The sequence below is a fragment of the Pan paniscus genome, chromosome 12, assembly GCF_029289425.2.
Source record: "Pan paniscus chromosome 12, NHGRI_mPanPan1-v2.0_pri, whole genome shotgun sequence".
Taxonomy (NCBI): domain Eukaryota; kingdom Metazoa; phylum Chordata; class Mammalia; order Primates; family Hominidae; genus Pan; species Pan paniscus.
The window spans coordinates 100,842,673-100,869,318 of record NC_073261.2 but is presented as its reverse complement, the minus strand read 5'-3'; the positions used below and the strand labels follow the sequence as shown (position 1 = coordinate 100,869,318).

General features: G+C 41.3%; 1 protein-coding gene across 21 annotated transcripts in view; it reads right to left on the bottom strand.

Moving 5' to 3' along the window:
• The window catches only part of DTNB (dystrobrevin beta), a 296,683-nt gene extending 270,553 nt beyond the window's left edge, over positions 1-26,130 (bottom strand). For 5 of the 21 annotated variants that reach the window (XM_034952759.3, XM_034952767.3, XM_055108153.2 and 2 more), the window contains exons 1-2: positions 25,914-26,127; positions 5,145-5,212 (exon numbers count right to left, since the gene is read on the bottom strand). In XM_034952759.3, the coding sequence (XP_034808650.1) occupies positions 5,145-5,211 (67 nt within the window). In that variant the 5' untranslated portion in view covers position 5,212; positions 25,914-26,127. Of the gene's footprint in view, positions 1-5,144; positions 5,213-25,913 lie in introns of all 21 variants that reach the window. The other 16 variants (XM_034952749.3, XM_034952755.3, XM_034952772.3 and 13 more) reach the window with 7 other exon arrangements.
• Positions 26,131-26,646: the final 516 nt, after the last annotated feature.

Genomic DNA, 26,646 nt, shown 5'->3' with positions numbered 1-26,646 from the left:
AATATTTGGAAAAACACAAAACATAAATTAACAAATTCAAAGATTCTAGATCTTCTCACATTTCCTGACCCAAAACCCAATTAAGCTATACAGGTTTTTTTAACTAAAACATTTACTTTCAAATTTAAAAAGATACTCCAGCCAGGTGCGGTGGCCCACACTTGTAATCCCAGCACTTTGGGAAGCCGAAGTGGGAGGATCGCTTGAGCCTTGGAGTTCAAGACCAGCCTGGGCAACAGAGCAATACCCTGTCTCTATCAATCAGCCAATCAACCAACCAACCGATCAATAAAAAGATATTTTTAAGTAATTAATAATAAAAATTAGAGGAAATAGAGAACTGATTATGAAAAATAGTAAATATCAGAACACTTGGGATGCAAAAAAAAAAAATCACAGGAAAGTTTATTCTTAAATGCTCACATAAGAAAAAAAAGGCTGAAAACAAATGGCCTTAGTAACCCAACATAAGTTGTTAGAAAAATAACAGAATTGCCTAAATAGGAAGAGGAAAACAAACAGCACAAATGAGGCAGAGAACAAAGATACACAAAGAGGACCAATAAAGCCAAAAGTCAGTCCAATAAAATTGGCAAACTTTAGAAAAGACAAAATAAAATCAGAATCTCTGAGCATGGAGGCCTGGTATCAAGCACTTTGTACAATCAACTGGAGAGCTTTCATTTTGGCACCAGAGTTGAGGATTACTCTTCTCACCTGTCACCTTTCATTTTTCTTGGTGATTTTATATCATGTAAGAATCATAAACTACCCATTTATTTCTATGTAATATATTCTATTCTTCTTTTAATAAATAGTTATCGAGGCACCATCATGATAAACAGATGTGATACTTATTCTCATATTGCTTAGAGTCTACAAGATAAAATATTAAGCAAAGAAAGAATAAACTAATTTCATCGCAGTGTTCATAACAGAAAATGTAAAACTACTGTCTAAAAACATAAAGGCTTAAGGATATTATATAAAGTCATAATAGTAAAGGTAACACAAGGTTGAAAAATACAAACTATGTAACAAACCTGCACATGTACCCCCTAAATCTAAAAGTTACAATTACTTTTTTAAAAAGAGCTCCAAAAGGAAATATTCTGAAAACTAAGGTTAAAAAAAAACTATTTAAATTATTAAATTATTATGACTGCTTTTATGCTACAATGGCAGAGTTGAGTAGTGTGACAAAGACCTCATCATACAGCCTGCAAATCCTAAAATATTTACTTTCTGGCTCTTTAAGAAAAAGATGGCTGGCCCCAGCACTATATTAACAGAGTAAAGAGGAAATACATTCATCTCAAGGGAAGCAGAAAACATCTGATAAAATTCAATATTCAGTTATGACTTAAGAAAATAATGATAATGATTCCTGGCAAATTAGGACATATCAATTCTTTCACCTTTATCTGGTTAACCTGTACCAATCATCACTCTTAACAGTGAAATATTAGAAATATAGAAAGAATAGAAATATTAGAAATATTCCCATGAAAATCAAAAACAAGACAAGGATGCCTGCTATCCTTCCTACCTTTTTTTTTTTTTTTTTTTTTGAGACGGAGCCTCACTCTGTCGCCCAGGCTGGAGTGCAGTGGCGCGATCTTGGCTCACTGCCATCTCTGCCTCCCGGATTCACGCCATTCTCCTGCCTCAGCCTCCCGAGTAGCTGTGACTACAGGTGCCTGCCAGCACGCCCGGCTAATTTTTTTGTATTTTTAGTAGAGACGGGGTTTCACCATGTTAGCCAGGATGGTCTCAATCTCCTGATCTCACGACCCGCCCGCCTCGGCCTCCGAAAGTGCTGGCATTATAGGTGTGAGCCACCACACCCGGCCATCCTTCCTATTTTTCAATATAACCTCTGCGGCCCTAACCAGTACACTAGGTCAAGAAAAAGGTATAAGGATTACAATTACAAAAGGAAGAGTCAAAATTGTCTTTCTTTAAAAATGGTATAGTTACTGGCCAGGCACGGTAGTTCATACCTGTAATCCCAGCGCTTTGGGAGGTAGAGGTGGGAGGATCACTTGAGCCCAGGAGTTCGAGACCAGCCAGCCTGGGCACCATAGTGTGAACCCATCACTACAAAAAACAAGAAAATTAGCCAGGCCTGCTGGCACACGCCTGTAGTCCCAGATACTCAGAAGGCTGAGGCGGGAGGATCAATTGAACCCTGGAGGTTGAGTCTGCAGTGAGCCGTGATCATACCACTGCACTCCAGCCTGAGTGACAGAGCAAGACACAGTCTCAAAGAAAAAGAAAAAAATTGTATAGTTACCTACGTAAGTAGGAATCTATAACGATTAAGACTAATAAGAGTTGAGAAAGAGTACTGGATTCAAAACTGACATACTAAAATCAACATACTAAATGATACAACTGAATAATGGCTGGAAAAAGGTGATTCTGGCATCCATAGAAAGTAGTTATGCTGGAGTTTCTGGTTGACATTGCTGGAAATGAGGGGGTGGGGCTTCCAGCAGCAGACACTATAGTCACCCATGCAATTCTTCCTGTGAAGAAATATAGGAGACTCAAGAGGTCATACTTACCAAACGTCTCCCAGACTGACTGTTATCCTTAAGTCAGAGGATGATAATTCATATGAGGTTTCTGTGTAAGAGTAGTAACATTCACAAAGAAGTAAACCCAGTTCTTGGCAGGACTACTTCAGATCTCTATCCCATCACGCCTGCATGCCCATGTGTATTTACTTAAGGCACCCCAGCCTCTTCTTAGTATCAGGAATTACTATGTTTGTGTATTTGGTTTCCTATTTTGTCTGCTTCCCTTTACTAACATGGAAGTTTCATGAAGTGAAGTCAGGGACTGTGTTTTGTTCTCCTCTGTAGCCCTAGCACCCAGAATAGTGCCTGGAGCATAGCAGATCCTCAATAAATGCACTAAAAGTTGAAAGGAAAAGATAACCCCTATGCTGAGTTTTGAAGGGTAGGCAGGAGCAGTGTGCCGGGTGGTGGAGGCAACAGTATTGTGCAAAAGCGGAAAGGCATGAAACCACATGATCTGCAGGAAAGCCAATTCAGTATTGCTGGGAAGTAACATGCAAGGCATGTGATGGAAAAATTGGGAACTAGTGGACAGAGCAAAAAAGGGGCCAGAAGGGCCTTGTTTGGCATTCTTAGGAGTGGGGTCTTTCCCATTAAAGTGATGAGAAGCAAGTAAAGGAATGTAAGCAAAGAAGTAGCACAGATTTAGGCCAGGCACAGTGGCTCAGGCCTGTAATCCCAGCATTTTGGGAGGCCAAGACAGGCGGATCACTTGAGGTCAGGAGTTTGAGACCAGCCCGGCCAACATGGTGAAACCCCATCTCTACTAAAAATACAAAAATTAGCCAGGCGCGGTGGCAGGCACCTGTAATCCCAGCTACTCACGAGGCTGAAGCATGAGAATCACTTGAACCCAGGAGGTGGAGGTTGCAGTCAGCCGAGATGGCGCCACTGCACTCCCGCCTGGGCAGCTGAGTGAGACTCCCTCTCAAAAAAAAAAATAATAATAATAATAAGTAGCACAGATTTAAATAGTTCAATCTGGTAGCTGATCATAGACAGCAGATTTGAGAGGGTCAAGACTGGAAGAAGGGATCAGGAAATTATTGCTTTGGTTCAGAAAAGTACCAATGATTAAAAAAAATTAGTAATAAACACAACCATCCATATTAAGTATGTACTACTTACTTCATACTTAAGTATGTGAGTGTCAGGCACTGTGCCAAGTGCTTTATTCACATTATCTCATTTAATCTTCACAACAATTCTATGAAGTCAATGCCATTCCTGCTTTATGGATGAGGAAACAGAGGCCCAGAGAGATTAAGTTAACTTGCCTAAGGTTATTCAGTCAGGAAGTGAGGCAGCCAAGATCCAAACTAAGCAGTCTAACTGCAAAGCTGGACTCAAAGCTGCTGTGGTGTGACGAACAGATTCAGACTCATGTACACAGTAAAACTCAGATGCCTTCTGATTTCTTTGGAGGTAGAAGGTGAGGTGGAGGGAAGTGACTCCAAGGTGTCTGGCTTGGATTACTAGCCATTAGAAGCTCCGAACTACAAAAGTCCTTAATTATCACCCAGTTGGACTGCCTATCCAATGCCAAAATTTCTTCATCACCCCTAACAAATAGTTATCCAGCCTATGACTGACAGGACAACACATGGCTTAGCTGAGTCAAACCCTGCTTACCATTACCAAGACCCTAAAGGTGTCAAATATGTTGAGAGTTGGGTCTTCTGAGACTTTTACCCACTGATTTTCATATTGCGATATGCAGAATTCTAGAATTCTGCAAGGACCTCAGAGGCTATCCCAGGCTGGCTCCCCTCTCCTGCTTCAACCAAGCACTACCAATCTTATCATACTCTTATGTTAAGGGTCCTTGTAAGATTTCACTGGGGGAAAAAAAGAGTACAGTACTTTTGAAAGGTTTCATAATCTCTGGTCCAGACCAATTACCCGTATTTCATGACAAAGGAATTTGAGGTCCAGCAAATGCAACCTTGAGTTGGTCAAGGTCACACGGTCATGGTCCCATAGACAAGTAGTCACAGAGCAAAACAATCCTGCAAGGATTGGGAACCACCCCACTTCTCTCAGCCATCTTCTTCTCTCTGTTTGAACTGTATACAACAATGTAAATTTTGACAGAATATTTAAAGTTAAAAATATATCAAAATACACATTCACTCTTTTTAGTTTTCCAACAGCTCTAGGTGTTGCCCTAACACTGAGTCCTCTCTGTCTCAGAACTGTTATCTAGTGGAAGGTAATTTATATAATGTATTAATCATTAATCACCACCTGCAAAGTTCATGGTAACAATGGAGTTACAGCGAGAGATCTAAATTGACTGGCATGGTACAAAATCACAGACATTCTAGGTAACATTTCTGCCTTATTATTTATGGCCTTGTCTAAGAAAGCAAGTCAATTCTATTAAAATATATGCTTTGGCTTGGGGTCCTTCAACTCCATGATTCTTTAACTCCCATTCTTCCCTCTGCAAAGCTTATAACATAAAAGTTGTAACTGATTAAAGCTATGACTTGATCTAAAAAAAAAAAAAAACCACACAAACATTCCCGCACATATGAACAAGGATTCAAGACTCACGCATTTCTATGAACAGCTGCCTCTTCTCTGCCATGGTCTTCCGCTTGTTCCCACTTTCCTCAATCATCCTAGAGACAAAGAAAGATACAATAAACCACTGTATAATTCGACAATTCAATCAAGTGCTAATCATTCTATTGTGAAGAGGGACCGGAAACCAAGTTGCAAATGCACATTTTAAGACAGTATCAGTAAAAATAAACTGGAAGCCTGATTCAGAAAAAGATAAACCGCCGTCCTTTTATTTGATAGCTTCTAAAATATTAGTAAATCAATACTTGTATGAGCTCATACACTTGCTTACTGTGCTAAAAATATGGGGCTGTCTTACTTCTAACTTTGATTATTTTCTCTGCAGAGTCCTGGATTAGTTGAGGTAACTTCCCATATCTCTACTGTTATATATGGATAAACATGTTACTAAATATAATTTAGAAAATAAATGTAATGAAAGGCTGTAATAAAGGACATAAGAACAGTTAGCTTATACATAAAATACACATGACTATTCAATTTCATATTAAAGAAATCAGGTATGAATCCCTAATACTGTTTGGCTGTGTCCCCATCCAATTCTCAACTTGAATTGTATCTCCCAGAATGTCCATGTGTTGTGGGAGAGAGGTAATTGAATCATGGGGGCCGGTCTTTCCCGTGCTATTCTCGTGACAGTTAATAAGTCTCGTGAAATCTGATGGGTTTATCAGGGGTTTCCGCTTTTGCTTTTTCTACATTTTCTCTTGCTGCTGCCATGTAAAAAGTGCCTTTCACCTCCCACCATGATTCTGAGGCCTCCTCAGCCATGTGGCACTGTAAGTCCAATTAAACTTTTTTTTTTTTTTTTAAAAAGAAAGAAAGAAAGAAAGAAAAAACTGTTTAGAGCTTTCTTTCTTTCTTTCTTTCTTTTTTTTTTTTGAGACAGTCTCACTCTGCAGTCCAGGCTGGAGTGCAGTGGTGCGATCTCAGCTTGCTGCAACCTCCAACTCCCGGGTTCAAGCAATTCTTGTGCCTCAGCCTCCTGAGTAGCTGGGATTACAGGCACGCACCACCACGCCTGGCTAATTTTTGTATTTTTAGTAGAAATGGGGTTTCACCATGTTAGCCAGGCTGGTCTCGAACTCCCAGTCTCAAGTGATCTGCCTGCCTCAGCCTCCCAAAGTGCTGAGATTACAGGCATGAGCCACCACGCCCAGCCCTGTTCAGAGCTTTCTTCCAGACTCAGTGACCTGGGACTGGAGTGTGGGATGAGGGCAGATGCCGTTCGTTCACCTGCTGTCTTAGACCTTCCCAATGTGCCTTTTACTCCCGCTCTTGACAACTGCCTTCTGTATCTTTCCTTCACTTTCTTCTACTACAGATCATTTTTCTCCTTTTTTCCCCTCATCCTTCCATGTGTATCATCCTCCAGCTTAATCACCAAAACCCTACCCGGTAGATATAATGCCCATTTTACAAATGAGGAAACAAAAGTTCAGAAAAGACAAATTACTTAATCAAGACTACAGGGACTGATAAGCGGCAGGGCCAAGAGATTCCAAAGCTCGTGTTCTTTCCACCACACCGTACTCCTTCCACTTTAAAGCAATATAACTCCCTGCTCACAAAACAAACTTCTGAATTACTCTAGGTGAGCTCTGTCATAACACAACCACCTTTAGAGATTGGCCTGGTTCTCAACCAGGGACAATTTTGCCCCCATGGGACATTTAGCAATATCTACAGTCAGTTTTGGTTGTCACAACTGGGAGGGTGCTACTGGCATCTAGTAGACAGAGGTCAGGGACACTGCTAAACATTCTACAATGCACAGGAGAGTATTCACAATAAAGAATCATCCAGTCCAAAACAGCCATAGTGCTGAGGCTGAGAAACCCTGAGACAGACCATGTAACGGAATTTTAAAAACGGTAAACATTCGAAAACAGCCAGTATTAAATTTAGCCACTTGTTCAATATGATATTCAACAGCAAAAGAGTTGACATCCTGAATTCTAACAATAGTTTCCTTTAACTAGCCTTGAAACTCATCTTGTCACTCAATTTCTGCATCTCAAGTTCATCATTTGTCAAACGGACATAATGGGGATACGTTTTGGGAAGCAATGTGGAATAACAAAAGAAGGAGTGTTTTAGTGAATTAAACTAAATTTCAAACACTAGCTCCAACACTTGGACCCTGGAAAAATTACTTAATCCTTCTCAATCTTGGATTCATCATGTGTAAAACTGTGATGATCATGAGTACCTTCCTCATGGATTGTTGTGAGGACTCACAGCAAATGCCTAGAACAGTTCCCAGCACACAGTCAGTGTTCCCTAAGTGTTAGAATGGACCAGCACACCAAACTGATGCTAAGAAAAGTCTGTTACTCAACAGGAGCCATAACACTGACATCATCTGTTGACTGAACAGGTGCAGCAGACCCTGCCTTCATTCTATCACCAGGCTACGCTAAGGTCTAACTGTCCAGTTTCTAGTTGCCAGCATCTGCATTTCTTTGCCTGAAGACAGACTGTGCTAAAAATTATACCCAAGTTTCGACTGTGAAAGCAGGCAAATTACAAAGATTGAATTCAGTCCTGACAAGATTCTTCTGAACCTTCTAGGCCAGAAGCGGCTTTCTTCCTCTTACTACAAGAGGGCGGTCTCCCCTGACTAAAAACTATGCAGAGGTCTCAGCTGGGATGCATGCCTCCAAAGATGCCTACCCTCCTGGAGATATGTGCCTACCTCCTTCACTGCTTCTAGGCTAACAACCAGGCATTGTCAGAATAGGGAGGTACTGGCCTTCCTTTTGATGAAAGCATTGATTCACCAACACAGTATGATATGATGAGATGTACTGGCAAGAACTGGAAGAACATACCTAGATCTTGAGACTACTGAACTTGGTGGTCAAGTATAAGACTGGCAAGGAAACGTCTGTTGATATGGGCCACTCTTCCATGACTCACAATTTAATGTTCCAAAAAGGGCATCTGGAGCCAGTCCTAACATGCTACTAGAATGGCTCATTTAAGGTGGAAATAAATATTTCCAATGATGTCTTAAAGGAAATAAATTGAAAATCCCGGAACTGCATAGCAAGGTATTAAGGAAGGAGTCAATAGAGTGTCTGTATATCCCCTATCCCCTACCAGGTACACGGGCCTAACAGCACCTGAGGGCTTTCTCTAACCTCGAGTCCATTTTGTTCCCTGCATGGCACGCCTGACATACACGCCTGTCAGGTAGATCTACCACCTCCTGAAAACAATCTTAACCAATAACTGAAAGAGATGGTATATAAATACTCCAACTACCTTTCCCCTGAAGGACTATAACTCTAAGACACAAGTTTTACATTCGCTCCTGGAGTTTCTCAGTGGGAATACTGTGAAAAAAATCAGTACCTGGCTTGAAAACAAATCTTGTATTTGCAATCTTTGCTATCTTCCCTCTCCTATCTCACTTCCCACTCCCCCACTGGCTTTTCCAAGGATAACCTCCAAAATAAAATACTTGCATTTAAATCCTTGTCTACAAGTCAGCTACTGGGAGAATTAAGGCATTAAGTAGTTTCATTTCAAGCAATCTTATAATTCAGGGTACATAAAATCCAAATTAATGGGATACACAAAAACTGAGATTACTATAAACCATTTCCCTAGGCCCAGTCAAAGGTGACTCCATGCCAGTGCTTTAAGTACACTAATGCCTGTATCTTTGTAATTATGCTTTTAACAGTTCCATACCTAAGAAGGGTATTATCTACTCCAATACCACAGCTGATGAGATACCCTTGCCATTCTGATATAATCTTGAAGACCAATGCTACCATGAATGTAAGTACATCTCTCTACTTCCTTCCACTTGAACTCCTAGCACTCTGCCTTTTCTTAGCCACACAATCTAGAGATAACCAATATCATTACCTTCACACTAACTCTAATTTCAAACCCTGCCATTTCCTTCCTCATAATCACACTCATATCCACCCTCTTTTCCCATTTCAACTGCCAAAATCTTTGTCCACACTAATGCACAAATAAAATTCTATGACCTTGTGATCTCAGAACTCTCCACCCCTGTCTTCCTATGGTTCATCCTGTGGGCATACAGAGAAATCCAGTAGGCACGTTTATTGAAACATCTCTGATCTTCAGTGGGTCCGAATCACTGCTTCATTTCACCCAATTTAAAGAACCAGAACATATCTTCAGCCTATAAAGACCAGGGTCCTAGCTATGCAAATGTAAGTGAAGTTTCTTAAATCTAAAAGGGTTGAAACTTGGCCAGGTGCAGTGGCTCACGCCTGTAATCCCAGCACGTTGGGAGGCCGAGGCAGGCGGATCACTTGAGGTCAGGAGTTCAAGACCAGCCTGGCCAACATGGTGAAACCCAGTCTCTACTAAAATACAAAAAAAATTAACTGGGTGTGGTGGTGCATGCCTGTAATGCCAGCTAATTGGGAGGCTGAGGTAGGTGAATCTTTTAAATTCAGGAGCCAGAGGTTGCATTGAGCCGAGATCATGCCACTGCACTCCAGCCTGGGTAACAGAGTGAGACTCCGTCTCAAAAATAAATAAATGAAAGGGTTGAAACTGAAAGTTCCTAGAAAAGGCTGTTTAATATCCTCAGCCCAAAGCAAAACCAAATGAATGGGTATGGAAAGCACAACCCATGAAATAAAAAAAAATAGTTGGATTTTATCAAAATTAACTGCCCCACAAAAGATACTATTAAGTGAATGAAAAGACAGGCAACTGAGTGACAGAAAATATTTTCAAAACACGTATCTGATGAAGTACTTGTATACAAATTATATAAAGAACACTGGGCACGGTGACTCACACCTGTAATCCCAACAGGATTTGGATGGCTGAGGTGGGCAGATCACTTCAGCCCAGTAGTTCAAGACCAGCCTGGGCAACATGGCAAAAGCTCATCTCTACAAGAAAAATACAAAAACTGCCAGGCAGGCTGGTGCACACCTGTATTCCTGGCTACTCAGGAGGCTGAGGTAGGAAGGATCGCTTGTGCCCAGGAGTTCAAGGCTGCAGTGAACTGTGATCACACTACTGCACTCCAGCCTGGGTGACAGAGCAAAACCCTGTCTCAAACAAACAAACAAACAAACAAAACTCATAAAACTCAGTAACAAAACAACAGCTTAATCAAAAACAATCAAAAGCTCTGAACAGAAATCTTACCAAAGAAGATACACAGATGGTAAATAAGCATATGAAAAGGTGTTCAACACCACCTTTTGTTGGAAAATCTATTCGGAAATTACAAATTAAAACAACAAAATAACACTACATACCTACCAGAATAGTTAAAATAAAAAACAACTGACAACATCAAATGCTGACAAGGGCCGGGTGCAGTGGCTCACACCTGTAGTCCCAGCACTTTGGGAGGCCGAGGTGGGTGGATCATCTGAGGTCAGGAGTTCGAGACCAGCCTGGCTAACATGGCGAAACCCTGTCTCTACTAAAAGTACAAAAATGATCTGGGCGTGGTGGCACACACCTGTAGTCCCAGCTACTCAGGAGGCTGAGGCAGGAGAATTGGTTGAACCTGGGAGGCGGAGGTTGCAGTGTGCTGAAATCGCACCACTGCACTCCAGCCTGGGCAATAGAGTGAGACTCCATCTCAAAAAAAAAAAAAAGAAAGAAAAGAAAATGCTAACAAGGATGCAGAGGCAGCAGGAACTCTCATCATTGCTGATGGGAATGCACAAGCAGTCACGATGTGAGAAACCTGGCAGTTTCTTATAAAGCTAATCAGTCTTACCATACGATCCAATAATTGCACTGCTAGGTATTTGCTCAATTGAGTTGAAAATTTATGTCCACACAAAACCTGCACCCAAATGTTTACAGCTTTATTCTTGATTGCCAAAAGCTGGAAGCAATGATGATGCCCTTCAATAGGTGAATGCATAAATAAACTGCAATTCTTCATAAATGGAATATTGTTCAGCAATAAAAAGAACAAAGTATCAAGCCATCAAAAGACATGGGGGAACCTTAAATGCATAATGTTAAGTGAAAAAAGCCAGTGTGAAAAGGCTACATACTGTATGACTCCAATTTTATGACCTTCTAGATAAAACAGAACTATAGAAACAGGAAAATGATCAGTGGTTGCGACAGTTTGGGGAAAGCAGGCGGTGAACTGAGTAGGTGAAGCACAGGGCAATTTTTAGGGCAGAGAAATATTCTGTATGATTCTGTAATAGTGGAAACATGACACTATGTGTTTGTCAACACCGACAGAACTTTACAACACAAAGAGTGAATCTTTATTTTTTTAATCTTTTAACTTTTTATTTATGTATTTTGTACAGACAGGGTCTCATTATTGTTGTCCAGGCTGGTCTCGAACTCCTGGGCTCAAGCAATCGTCCCACCCCTGCTTCTCTAAGTTTCGGGACTACAGGAGTGAGCCACCACACCAGCCACAAAGAGTGAACCTTAATGCATGCAATTAAAAAAAAATCAGAGGATCCCAGAATGAAATGCAGAATGTGATAAAGTAATCCAACAGTATTATATATGTATGAAATGACCTCACTGAAGAGGGTGGGGGAAAAGGTAGTGACAAGGTAGTGGAAGGACTGAGCAACACTATCAACCAACCAGAGCTAATTGACATCTATGGAACACTCTACCAACAACAATGAAATGTACATTCTTTTTAGGTGCACATGAAACATGTACCAACAAAGACCAGATCTTGGGCCATAAAACAAACAGTAACAAATTCAAAATAATTAAAATCATACAGAGTATGTTATCTGACCATAATGGATTGAAACTAGAATTCACTAAAAGAAAGAGAAGTCAATGAAACTAAAAGCTAGTTCTTTGAAAAGATCAATAAAATTGATAAACCTCTAGCAAAACAGAGCAACAAAAAAAAAGAGGGCATAAATTATCAATATTACTAATGAAAGAGGGGAAGTTATCACTACAGAACACATGAACATTAAAAGAAACACCATAGAAATATTATGAACAATTCTAATCTATACATATAACAACTCAGATAAAACTGACCAATTCCTCAAAAGCTACAAATTGCCAGAACTCGCCCAGGGTGAAATAGATAACCAGAATAACCCTATAATTACTAAAGAGATTGAATTTGTAGTTTAAAAAAAAACCTTCTGTGAAAGGAATCTGCAAGCCCAATTCTACAAGATCCCTTCCAGAAAACAAAAGACAAGGTAACACTTACCTACTCATTTTGTAGCCAGCATTACCTAGATAACAAAACCCAACAAAGGCAGAAAAAAAGGAAATCTAGCAACCAATGTTCATGAACATTGTTCATTCATTTTCACTGCAAAAGTCTTCAATGAAATATTAGCAAATGAAGTCCATGAACGTATGAAAACTTACTACAAAACCACAGTAATAAAAAAAACAGTGTAGTACTGGCACAAGGATAGCAATAGGAATCAATGGAACAGACTGGGAGTCCAGAAATATATCCTTACACTTATGGTCATCTGATTTTCAACACAGGTACCAAGACAATTCAATAGAGAAAGGATAGTCTTTTCAACAAGTGGTGCTGGAATGAAACTGCAGTATATTCATACTAATTGTTTAGCCATAAAAAGGAATGAAGTACTGAAGCATGCTACAACATGGATGAACCTTGAAAACACTATGCTAAATGAAAGAAGCCAGTCATAGAAGACCATGTATTATATGATTCCAGTTCTATGAAATGTCCAGAATAGGTAAATCCATAGCAACAGAAAATTAATCATTGGTTTCCAGGGGTTTGTGGAGGGTTGACAGGGGGAAGGTGAATAGGGAGTAACTGCTAATGAGTACAGGGTTCTTTTTAGGGATGATGCAAATGTTCTGAAATTAATAGTGATGGTTGCACAACTCTAGAAATATACTAAAAACCACTGAACTGTAGGTTGAATTATATGGTATGTGGATTATATCTCAAATAAGTTAAACAGAAAAAAGATATCTTACTATGCATAACCCTAAGGTAATCGTTTTCACTAAATATTATATTGCTAAGATTCACCCTGTTGTTCATTTTTTTTAACGCTGTATAATTCCAAAACTGCATTTTAATCTACTCTCCTACTGATGGAAATCTGAGTTGTTTCTAGTTTTGTTTTTTTCTATCATGGACAGTGTTGCTACAAACATTGTTGTACCTGTCTCTTGCTGCACAAGGTCAAGAGTTTATCTTGGGTGTGTATCTAAAAAAGGAATTGCCAAAATGTTTTTTAAAGTGCACCAAAGTACATTCCTGTCAGTGATATATCAGAGATCCTGTGAATTCACAATCTCTCCAACACTAGATCCACCAGGCTTTTCAAATTTTGCCAACAGCATGGGTATATGATATCATCTCATTGTGGTCTTGATTGGTATTTCTTTGATCACTAATGAAGGTACCCATCTCTAATATGTTTACTGGTCATATGTGTTTCCTTTTCTGTGAGGTGCCTGTTTATGTCTTTTGCAATTAAGCTTTTGTTACAGTAGTCTCAAAATATCTTTTAATCTCAACATAAGGAAGGACTTTGTAAGCAAACGTTTGACTAAGTTAAACTACACTTAAATCTAAGTATCAAAACTCATGAGAAAGATGAAAAGACAAGTCACTAACTGGGAAAAGAGATCGGCAATGCTTATAACCAACAACTGGTATCCATGATATGCACAGAATTTGTACAAACCGGTAAGAAAATCTGACCTAAGATATAAGCAGGCGATTCACAGAAGAGGCAACAAAAATGAAAAACAAATACATAAAAAGTTGCACATAGTAACTCAAGACTAAACTATAATATCTAAGGATCCACAGTTGGGGTAGAAAACCATAAAGGAATCCAAGGAAGGGATTACTATACAAATCAGGACAGCGATTGCTTTGGGGGGAAAGGAAGGGGCTATGACTGGGATGAGGTACATGGAGGAGCTTCTAAAAGGGCTGGCAGAATTCTATTTCTTCACCTGGGTGAAGATGACAGAAGCGTTTGCTCTACAATATTTCACTAAGCTATGATTTTTTTAGTATCTGTTTAATTTTGCAACACAAAATTTACAAAAATATAATTTACCCATCACACACATCAAATGAAAAAAATGAGTCTGAAAATACCATTTATATTGGCAAAAATATGAGGTGACATGAATTCTCATATATTGCTGGTGAAAGCATAAATATAACAGCAAAAGCAGTATCTAGTAATATTAAAAATGGATATAGGCCAGGCGCAGTGGCTCCCACCTGTAATCCCAGTATTTTGGGAGGCTGAGGCAGGTGGATTACCTAAGGTCAGGAGTTTGAGACCAGCCTGCCCTACATGGTGAAACCCCATCTCTACTAAAAATACAAAAAATTAGCTGGGCATGGTCGTGGGCGCCTGTAGTCCCAGCTACTCGGGAGGCTGAGGCAGGAGAACTGCTTGAACCCAGGAGGTGGAGGTTGCAATGAGCTGAGATTGTGCCACTGCACGCCAGCCTGGGCAACAGAGCGAGACTCCGTCTCAAAAAAAAAAAAAAAAAAAAATGGATGTATCTAATTACCCAGAAATTCCCTTTTTACAACTATGTCCTAAGGAGACACATATAAGAATGCTTATGATGATATTGTTTCTAAACACAAAATCAGAAACAACCTAAATGTCCATCAACAGAAGCATGGGAAAATAAAATTATAGTATAGTCAATCGCACAACAGAATAAAGCAGGGCTACATTTATCGAGATGGATCAATTTCACAATATTAAGTGAAAAAAGTTACAAGAGAATACATAAAAAATAATATTTTTCCATAAAGCTTAAAAACATGCATATTAACAGAAGCAGGACTGGGACTATGGTGACGTGAACGAGGTACCTGGGGCACAAAATTTAAGGAAGCATCACTCTGGGGGTCATGCAAGCCCATGGCTGAGGGGCTCCTTACATTGGGGACCTAGGTGCCTCCTCATCTCACCCTGGCCCTGGCCCTGAATATAACATACAAATATACAAATACATACACACACACACACACACACACACACACAGCAAAAGTATAAAGAAGTATATGGAAATGGTAATCATCAAATTCAGAAAAGAGTATCTCTGGGGATGGAAACAGAATTATGACCGCAGAGGTATACCAACTCCACTGGCTATATTTTCTTTCTTAGGCTGGGTTCTAGGTACAATATAGTCTTCTTTTTTTGTGCTCCATTTATTTAAGTGGAAATATATTTTTTTTAATTTTACTTTAAGTTCTGCGATACATGTGCAGAACGTGCAGGCTTGTTACATGGGTATACATGTGCCATGGTGGTTTGCTGCACCTATTGACCCGCCATCTAAGTTTTAAGCCCTGCATGCATTAGGTATTTGTCCTAATGCTCTCCCTCCCCTTGGCCCCCACCCCCCAACAGGCCCCTGTGTGTGTTGTTCCCTTCCCTGTATCCATGTGTTCTCACTGTTCAACTCCCACTTATGAGTGAGAACATGTGGTATTCTGTTTTCTGTTCCTGTGTTAGTTTGCTGAGAATGATGGCTTCCAGCTTCATCCATGTCCCTGCAAGGACATGAACTCATTCTTTTTTTATGGCTGCACAGTATTCGATGGTGTGTATGTGCCACATTTTCTTTATCCGTTCTATCATTAATGGGCATTTGGGTTGGTTCCAAGTCTTTGCTATTGTAAATAGTGCTGCAATAAACACAATGTGCATGTGTCTTTATAGGAGAATGATTTATAACCCTTTGGGTATATACCCATTAATGGGATTGCTGGGTCAAACGTTATTTCTGGTTCTAGCTCCTCAAGGAATCCCCACACCGTCTTCCACAATGGTTGAACAATATATTATTCTTTATATGTACTATCTCTTTATAACATTTTAGATCATCTACTTTTAGTAAATTCTCTGGTAAGTCTTATCCTGAGTGTTTTAGCAGGGGTGGGGAACACAGTTCTCCATATATTTCCATATATTTTATTATTGAAACAGAGTATACCAAATACCATAAGCTCTGTACTTTTATCCAAATATACATGAACTCCCATGAACTCTATAATTTGGTACAATAGCCATCATTCCAAAATCTTCAGCAACGTGTTCTACCAGTATCTCAACAACAGTTGCTAATACAGGATACTTTTCAGTTTTACACCAAACTCAAATTATTTATCTATATATCATTTCAGCCACTGTTACCAAACAAGAAGAACAAGAGTTTATGACTTTTTGTATTTTATTCCAAAACCTCAAAAAGAACTTCTAAAAATGTATTATTAACCTTAATAAAATTTTAAGGTACTGGATTATGACTGACAATCACTGAAAAACATCAATAAGTCTGTCTTTATATTCTGAATACTTAGTTTTTAAATATCTCAATTTATAACATTAGCCCATAATATCATTAGTAAATACCTTCAGGTACAATGTACTCAACAGTGTATATAAGTCCATATTTTAAATAGTATTTTTAGTAATTCTAAGCTATTTTTTATTACTCCTTCTTCATCAATCTGATGAGATCACCATTGTTTTTATATTATGCATTTGACTGACAAGTTCATAATATAAATAGAAGTATCCACTCTGTTTCTTTCTGGCTGTTCACATGTATTTGTATTATTACTTCAATCTTCTGCTGACTCTGAAACTTCAATCTGCATTTTCTTTGCAGGAATCTTTGTGAGCCATCTGTCTATTTAGCAAGGTTCATTTTATTCAAATCAGGTAATATGATCTGGAAGACCACTAAACCCAGCAGAGGTGAACTAAAACATGTGCTAAAACAATATAAGCAGGTAAATAAGGAGGATCACAGTATCAGCCCCTCCAGGCGGTGGGGTTCCCTAGCTTACCGTACCTGACAGACATCATCAGACACACAGATGAAGTAAAGTGTCAACCTATGGGTCAAATACTGGTAAAACTTGATTGCTCATATTTTCTTGTAACACCCTGCCTAGAGGATCATTTTACATACCTCCCACTTTGGAGACTATTGCTCTTTTTAAAAGTAGGTGAGAAGACAAGACTGTGCTGAGCTTGAGGAGATTTTCAGGATTAGGGGTGTTAGAAGTAGAGAGGAAACTAAAGTCTAAGTGGTCAGGTAACTTGGCCTGAAGTTGCAAAGCTAGGAATCTGCGGAGTTTTGACCATGACGATGCTAAAGCGCTAGAGCCCATTTTCTTTCTACTGTTTCACATCGCCCCCTCCAGGGCAACATGAGGCCTCAAGGAATAAGGAAAGAACACAGGTCCCAAAACTGTGGTGCTGGATCAGACCTTAAATCATGGAGTTAAGTAGGATCTGGAAGAGAGTGCAGCAAAAAGTTTGGATCCTTGTTAGTTCTTACACTCTGTTCTATTCACAGAAAATAGAGTGTTTCACACCTGGACTACGTCTACACGCAGAAGTTACGTAACTCCCACAGTAAAGACTAAAGGAAAAGGAGAGAAGGCTTTGGAAGTGTCTCCAGGATGTCTCTGTACATGCCTTTGTGTTAAATAGCCTTTATTTCCTTTGAATCTTTTTGTTAATTTCTTAACCCTGCCAGCTCTCAGCTACGTCAAAGCATCCAAGTATTGAAATTTCTTATGTAAGTTCACCACCTCCCACCATCTCCCTGTCAGTTTTTCTTTGGATGTCCATTTAATTAAGAAGTCAGTGAGGGGCCAGGCGCGGTGGCTCACGCCTGTAATCCCAGCACCTTGGGAGGCTGAGGCGGGTGGATCACGAGGTCAGGAGATGGAGACCATCCTGGCTAAACACAATGAAACCCAGTCCCTAATAAAAATAGAAAAAAATAGCCAGATATGGTGACATGCGCCTATAGTCCCAGCTACTTGGGAGGCTGAGGCAAGAGAATCCCTTGAACCCAGGAGGTAGAGGTTACAATGAGCTGAGATCGTGCCACTGCACTCCAGCCTGGATGACAGAGCGAGACTCCGTCCCAAAAAAAAAAAAAGAAGTTAGTGATGACTAAGACTCTCATTAACACTTAGTTACAACAAGCCAAACTTTATTGAAAGAGAACTTCCTTGCTTATTTCAGAAAAATTCTCAAATATTCTTCCTCTACTACTTCTTTTCTCCTCTCTTTCAGATTAAAAAAAAAAAAAGGCCAGGGAAAATAAATGTTCATAAAACCTTAAAGATTGGCTTTTTACAAATCTGAGAGAGTTCTCTAGGTTCCAATAAAAAAATTCAGTAACTGCACTCCACTACAACAAAGAGTTCTGAGTAGCTAAATATAACCTCACAGGGCTGTGGTAACTCTTAAATCAATATCATGTAAAGCATTTAGCACAATGGCATCCAGTAAGAGCCCAATAAATGTTAGCTACTATTATTGATATTATTAGGTACTATTCAAATATAGTGAAGTTACGATGATATTTAGTCCAAACCTGATTACTACAGCATTTCAGTCCTATTTTAACTTATATATAATGTTAGTATACAAAAATTCAAGTTTAAAATGTGTTTTCTTTAAAGGTTGTGAGGTTTTTTGTTAAAAGTGAATTAACAAGTAAATCATATACATCTGTTTCTCTCAGTTACCTACAACTCAAGAGAGATCTGTCCTATTCTTGACATGTTAAAGAGGGGAAAAAATAATTTCAAGAAATGCTCCAAAAAAAGGCCTCCATAAAATTCAACACCCAATTAAAAATACTTACCAAGAACAGAAGAAAACTTCCTTAAATTGACAAAAGACATCTTCCAAAAACCAACAGTAAACATCATATCTAACAGTGAAACACTGGAAACATTACCACTCAGGAAAAAGATTAAAATGCCCATTATTATACTTATTCTTGTACTGGAAGGCCTAGGCAATGCCATAACAAAGAAAAAAGTCTTTGTATAAAGTTGAGAAAGGAGCTTGGTTAATTAAATCTTCTAGAAAGTGGCCAGTAAGTACATTCTTTGATGCATCCTCTCTGCTCTAAATACACAATAATGGATAAAATATTTTTTAACAATTTTTTTTAATTAGGCTCAAAAAAACAAGATAAACCTCTATTTGGAGAAACAGAATAGATACACAAAGTTGCAAGCAGGACTGAAGCTCTAGGCTTGCTGGATCCGGAGTCTAGAACCAGGTGTGCACTTCCTGCAGGTAGTAATAACAGAAAGCAAAGGAGGATGAAGACACGGAGATATCTGGGCCAGACCCACTGCTCAAGGCCAGCAATGATGCTGGAGCTGAAAGGAAGCTAAAAAATACTGCTGCCAATCTCTGCCTAGAACTACAGTTTATCTAATACTCTAGGCTTAGATAAGTGGGAAGATATAAACAGCCTCAGGACCATACTCTATGAGAGGATCCAAAATAGCCCAATTAACTCAAAGGGCAGGACCCCTGACCCACAATTATCATATCTGATTCTAGACTGAGGCCCAGTAGGTCAGCTGAAGCACCTGAAATATCACCACACAGAGGACAGTGGGCACAGAAGATAAGAAAACAAAATCAAAAAAAAAAAAAAGAAAAGAAAATCAAAAGCACTCACTCTGAAAATGGGTCTGTAATTTGGCTGGGTGTGGTGGCTCACGTCTTTAATCCCAACACTTTGGGAGGCTGCGGCAGGCGAATCACTTGAGGTCAGGAGTTCGAGACCAGCCTGGCCAACATGGTGAAACCCTGTCTCTACTAAAAATACAAAAATTAGCCAGGCGTGGTGGCGGGTGCCTATAATCCCAGCTACTCGGGAGGCTGAGGCAGGAGAATCGCTTGAACCTGGGAGGCAGAGGCAGAGGCTGCAGTGAGCTGAGATCATGCCACTGTATTCCACCCTAGGCGACAGAGCCAGACTCCATCTCAAAAAAAAAAGTCTGTAATTCAAAACTTCAAAACACATGAAGAGATACACTGCAAGAAAGACAGCCAACAAAACCAATGACTAAATATTATTCCAGGTGAAGTTTAACTTTACAGAACAGTCTGACATACTTATTATATAAGTACATTTAGGGTACTTGGACATAAATTTTAAAAATTATTGGGAATGCAAATGATACAGTCACTTTGAAAGATAGTTTAATAGTTTCCTACAAAGCTTGATATATTCTTACCATTCAACCCAGCAATCACTCTCCTAGGTATTTTCCCAAATGAGTTACAAATTTAATGTCTACACAAAAACCTGCACACGGATGTTTATAGCAGTTTTATTCAAAAATTGCCAAAAACTAGAAGCAACCAAGATGTCCTTCAGTAGGTGAACGAATAAACAAACTGTGGTGCTTCCATAAAAAGGAATATTATCATTCGGTGCTAAAAAGAAATGAGCTGGCCGGACGCGGTGGCTCACGCATGTAATCCCAGCACTTTGGGAGGCCAAGGCAGGCGGATCATGAGGTCAGGAGATCGAGACCATCCTGGTTAACATGGTGAAACCCCGTCTCTACTAAAAATACAAAAAATTAGCCGGGCGTGGTGGCGGACGCCTGTAGTCCCAGCTACTCGGGAGGCTGAGGCAGGAGAATGGTGTGAATCCGGAAGGCAGAGCTTGCAGTGAGCCGAGATCGCACCACTGCACTCCAGCCTGGGCCACAGAGCGAGACTCAGTCTCAAAAAATAAAAATTAAAAAAAAGAAATGAGCTATCAAGTCGCAAAAAAGACTTAGAGGAAACTTAAATGCATACTGCTAAGCAAAAGAAGCCAATCTGAGTAGGCTCCATACTACATGATTCCAAATCTATGACATTTCCAACTCTGGAAAAGGTAAAACTATAGCCATGTAATGACATTTATTCTGTCTGTACTGTTGAGTATTTTACAAGTGAGCCCCTTGCAGGGTTGTAGCATGCAGTCATGCCATGTAATGGCATTACATGTCATGCCATGTTAATGATACATGACATTACGCACTTGTCAAAACCCATAGAACTATACAATACAAAGAGTGAACTCTAAATCATGAACTTTAACAACAATGTATCAATATTAGTTTATCAATTATAATAAATGCAGCATACTAATGCAAGATGTTAATAATAGGAGAAACCATATGGGAAAGAGTGGGTATATGGAAACTCCATACTATTCAGCCACATTGGTCAAAATTGTGTTAATCTATTTTTATTCCATTATGTATATTGTTTTAAAAACTGTATTACTGACAATTGCACTTGAGTACATACACAAAAGAAATGGAAACAGAGACTTAAACAGACATACAGATACCAATGTTCATAGCAGCACTCCTTATAATGGCCAAAACGGGGAAACAACCCAAACGTCCATCAATGAATGAATAAACAAAATGTGGTATATTCATACCATGGAATATTATTCAGCCTTAAAAAGGAAATTTTCACACATGCTACAATATGAATGAACTTTAAGGACATTATACTAAGTGAAATCAGCCAGATACAAAAGGGCAAATATTGTAATGACTCCATTCATATGAGGTACCTAGAGTAGTCGAATTCATAGAGAAAGAAAGTAGAATGGTGGTTGCCAGGCGCTGAGGGAAGAATGGGGAGCTGGTGTTTAAGGGGTACAGAGTTTCAGTTGGGGATGATGAAAAAGCTCTGGAGACAGTGGTGATGGCTGTGCAACAATGTGAATGTATTTCATGCTACAGAACTGTACACTTAAAAATGGTTAAAATTGTTATTTTTATGTTATGTGTATTTTACTATAATAAAAAAAGTTAAAGAGTGCTGAAAAACTGGTCATCCAAATTGAAAAAAAAAATTGTATCTTTTCATTATACCATACATAGAAATAAATTCCATCTGGAAAGCAAAACTTTTTTAAACTTTTGGAAGAAACTCTAAGAATATATCATTAACACCATGAGAGACAGAAAATTTTCTTAAACCAGATACACACCCAAAAAAAGACAAGCCATTTAAGGGAAATTTTTCATAAATATGACATTAAACTTAAATGGTATATACAACCAAATACATTGTTAACAAAGGGAAAGAAAAGCCTAGGGCTGGCAGGATGCATTTGCAACACACAGACCCATGGAAGAATCAGCATCTAAAGGAACCCAACTGTTCCTCAGTGAGTAAAAGGACACGTGCGCTGTGATGTAAGTCCACAACCGGGCCAGGTGCAGGGGCTCATGCCTGTAATCCCAACGCTTTGGGAGGATCACTTGCCAGCCTGAGCAACATGGCGGGACTGCATCTCTACAAAAAATTTTAAAATTAGCTGGGCGTGGTGGCACGCAAGTGTAGTCCCAGCTACTTGGGAGAATCACTTGAGCCCTGGAGTGCCACTGCACTCCAGTCTGGGCAACAGAGGAAGACCCTATCTCAAAAAAAAAAAAAAAAAAAAAAAGCCTACAACTGAATACACTAAGCAGTTGAAAATAAATGGATTAAATCCACAAGTAGCAACACGGTTATAGCCCCATCAGTTATGAAGTAAAATGCATACCTCTGACCCAGCAACTGTAGTTTTTCATTCACTGCAGCAACGGTCCTTAATGAGAATACTAAATAAACTACAATACATACTACATAAGAGATTGTGTAGTAGTTAAGAAGACTCAGGTTGATTCCTGTGTTCCAACATGAAAAAATCTCAAAATCATTCTGTTAGGGGAAAAAACTGCAGAATGTGTTTGGTATGATGTCATTAATGCAGAGGAGAAAAAGCTCTGCTCTTTTTTTATTCTGTATTACCTATATATACATGAAAATACATAGAGAATAGCCTGGAAAGACCACAAAAACTGATAACTTCTGTTTCTGTGAGTAGGTCAAGGGGGCCTTTATTCTGTCTATACTGTTTGAGTATCAGATGAGTTTGTGTTCCCTATATATACATGAAAATACATAGAGAATAGTCTGGAAAGACCACAAAAACTGATAACTTGTTTCCATGAGTAGGTCAAGGGGGCCTTTATTCTGTCTGTACTGTTTGAGTATCTGACAAGTGAGGGTGTGTTCTGAGCCACCTGCAGAGTTGCAGCACACAGTCACACAGAGTGTGCACTACACAACTCCAGCAGCTGCCAGGCACAAGGACTCCAATGTGAATGGTGCTCCCTAAAGCTGGGCAGAATACAATCTACACAACTAGATGCCACAGCTCTGATGCTCGTGTAATTCGAAATCAATAAAAGGGAGTAGGGAAGATAGAGAATGGACTGCAAACCAGCATAAGGGAACATTCTGGGGCGATGGAAATTTCTTGATTGGAATGGTGGTTACAAAGTATACAGCAGTCCCCCCTCAGAAATAAACAATTTGTAAGTTTTAAGTTGTGTACCATTCTGAATAGCGTGACGAAATTTTGTGCCATCCCACTCTGTCCCACCTGGGATATGAACTATCCCTTTCTCCAGCATATCCACACTGCATAAGCCACCCTCTGGTTACTCACTTAGTAGCTGTCTCAATGATCAGATTGACTGTCACGGTATCACAGTGCTTGTGTTCAAGTGACCATTGTTTTACTTAATAATAAAGTGCAAAAGTAGTGATGCTGGCAATTGGGATATGCCACAGAGAAGCCAAACATATGCCTAAGAGAAGTCATTAATCTCTCATGGCAACTAATTTATAAGTTAAAACTTTATCATAGATACTTAAGTATAGGGAAAAAACAGTCTATATAGGGTTTGGAATTAGCTGTGGCTTCAGGCATCCACTGGTGCTCTTGGAACATATCCCTGAGGCTAATGGGGGGACTACTGTACACATTTTTCCAAAACTCATCCAACCGCACACGGGAAATCTGTGCATTTTATTGTGTCAACTATACGTCAAAAAGTTGGTTTTAAAATAAATATATAAACAAAATATCATTGAGAGAGCCTGGAATAAGGCACCCAATATTGTAGAACCTAGGCACCTCTCAACAAGAGACCTGCTGGCTGTACAGTCCTGAAACAGGAGAAATAAATTTACTTCTTCAAGGCTTCCTATACAATGCCAGATTTTGATTATTACTTATTTTTCACACGAAGAAACTAAGGCCCTGAGAGAGTAACATAAAGACATAAAATAAACAATAAGTTGAAATTCTCTTGGTTCTGAGTCTAATTTTCTAACCATAGGTAGAAATTTGTCTCTCGGGCATAGTGGACATCCAAAAACTCTGCCAACACTACCTTGACTGCACAACCCCTTTCAAAGGCAATTCCACTTATGCATGATAAAAATCCTTAGAGAACTCATAAAAGGTCAAGTTTTAATTTGGCAGACAAAGTAACCCAACAGGCACTGCAACCCAGGTTACTGAAACAGCAGCCTGGAGCTCCAGAGTTCAGAGATTCAACCAAGGCAGAGCACAGGTAGAATTCCAGCCCTTACAGAGAAGCAGAGGCACCAACAGCCTCGCACTACAGGTCTAAGACCCAAGAACCAGGACGAAAATGAAAAAGTGTTCTCTAGACAACACTACCCTCTTCCTTCTCAAGTGATAGAAAAAGCCAATGGGAGAAGGAACAAAATGGGATGATCTCAAGCAACAGGCCAAGGAGCAAGCTCTTGAAGGCCAACATGAAAGACACATGGGAAAGTGGTAGCATGGCCACAGAAACCAAGACCTCGCCGCCTTAGCCATTGCTTTAACGTGCCCAGACCTCAGAACCGGGGTTGCCTCGCATAGCAAAAAAAAAAAAAAAAAAAAAGAGGCAGAGAGAGAGAACTTGTGGAACAGGGGAAATCCAGCAACCTTCCCTAACACTAGAGTGACTGACACTGCTCCATGGCAAATGTGGCCAAACCTTGCTTGTCCATTCATTCATGCAATAGACACTTATGGCTCAACCGCTGTGAGCCAGGCAACATTCTGAAGATTTAGCAGTCAATAGTCATGGAGCTTATTTCTAGTTGGGAAGGAAGGAAACTTCCTTTCTTTCCAAACGTCTTTTTTCCCCATCTAAGAGCCCCCTTTAAATGTTACCCGTAGGAGCCTTCAAAACTCTCCCAAATTTCTCCCATAGGCTTCTTTTGACCTTTCTGCTTTATCCCCAAAACCACGCAATTTATGGCTCCAATTTCCCAATACTGGGAAAAGACAAAAGAGACCGAAAGTAAATAGGGCATGCGACATAAAATTCGACGCTCCTTTGTATTTCATGTGCATATCTTCACAGCCACACTGTCAGCACCTCAATAACATGAGGGTGTTCCATACTATTTCGTGGCCCCAGTGCTGACTACGGGTCGCTACCCACGGTAGCTGGAAGGTCTTCCTAATCCCAAGGCCTGGCACAGGAATTTAAGGGCAAGTATTCGTCACCGGCATCCTCCTCTCGGGACACTTCTTTCCTGTCCAGGGTGACCTCCTGGACAGGTTCGCTATTAGGCGCCTCGGGAAACAGTGATTTGGGGTGATCTGAAATAAATACCCTTCCCTCTGCCAGGGCCTGCCCGCCTCACCTGCCCTCTGCCAGGACCTGCCTCACTCGCCCCTTCAGCACCTAACGCAGAGCCGCCTCCAGGCGAGCCGGGCTCGGGCAGCATCAGCCCGGCGCCGGGCCCCCGCTCGCGCCCGTGCCCCGGCGCGTTCCGGACCCCGAGACCCCTCCCGGCCCGGGATCCGCCGCATCCCCTCTGCCTGTCCCTCCGGGGCTAGCCGCGCCGTCCCACCTCGCAGCCGCGCGCGGTGCAGCGGCCCCGGCTCCCCGCGCCCTCCCCGACTCCTGCAGCGCCGCACCCGCAGGCTCCCGGGTCCCCAGTCCCGGCGCAGCGCGAGCTGCCGTACCGCACCTCGCGGGCGCGAGGCTCCAGCCCAGCTCGGCTCCCCACAGCCCCGGCGGCGGCCGCAGACCCCCACCTTGCTCACTTCCCCGCCGGAGCAGGGGTCGTCAGGAAGGTCTCCTGCGGCCTCACTCCTCCGCACGCTCCGGCCCGGCCCCCTCGGCTGAGGCAGCGGCGGCGCCTACTCAGGCCCCGGAGCCACCCCCGCGGCGAACGTTCGCAGCGCCCGGCTCGCGCCGCTTCTCCGCCCGGCACGCGCAGCGCCCGCCCCCGGCGCGAGGGCGCGAGGGCGGAGGGCGGAGGGCGGATGGGCGGGCGCGCGCCCAGCGCGAGCGCGCGGCCGGGGGCGTGGCTTCCGCGCGCGGGGAGGGGGCGGGAGCGGCCGAGCACCCCCCTCCACCCCGCCCCCGCGGCCGCGCCCCGCCCCCCGGTCGCCGGCGGGTTCCGGGCAGGCGGGAAGCTGGCTCCATCCAGGCTTCTCCCGCTCGCTGGCGTCGGGCCGGGTGTCTTTCCATCCGCAGGTATCCGCCGGCGGGGTGCCCGGCCCGACGTGACTACCCGACAAAGAATGCAAAGAGCCACCCCGTGAATCATTCTCCGCGCCTGGGGCACAAGCCTGTGCCCGAGTGACCCCCGTGAACTCCGCAAGCTAGCCCAGCCGCGGCGTGCGCCCCGCGCTGCACCAGGTGCCTGTGGGCGCACGATCACGGTCACGGCGCCTGGGCTCGAGGCGCCCCAAACTTAGCGGGGAAAACAGCCATGTACACAACCAAGTCCGATGACCCGTGCAGAGCCAAGCCACGGTGCGA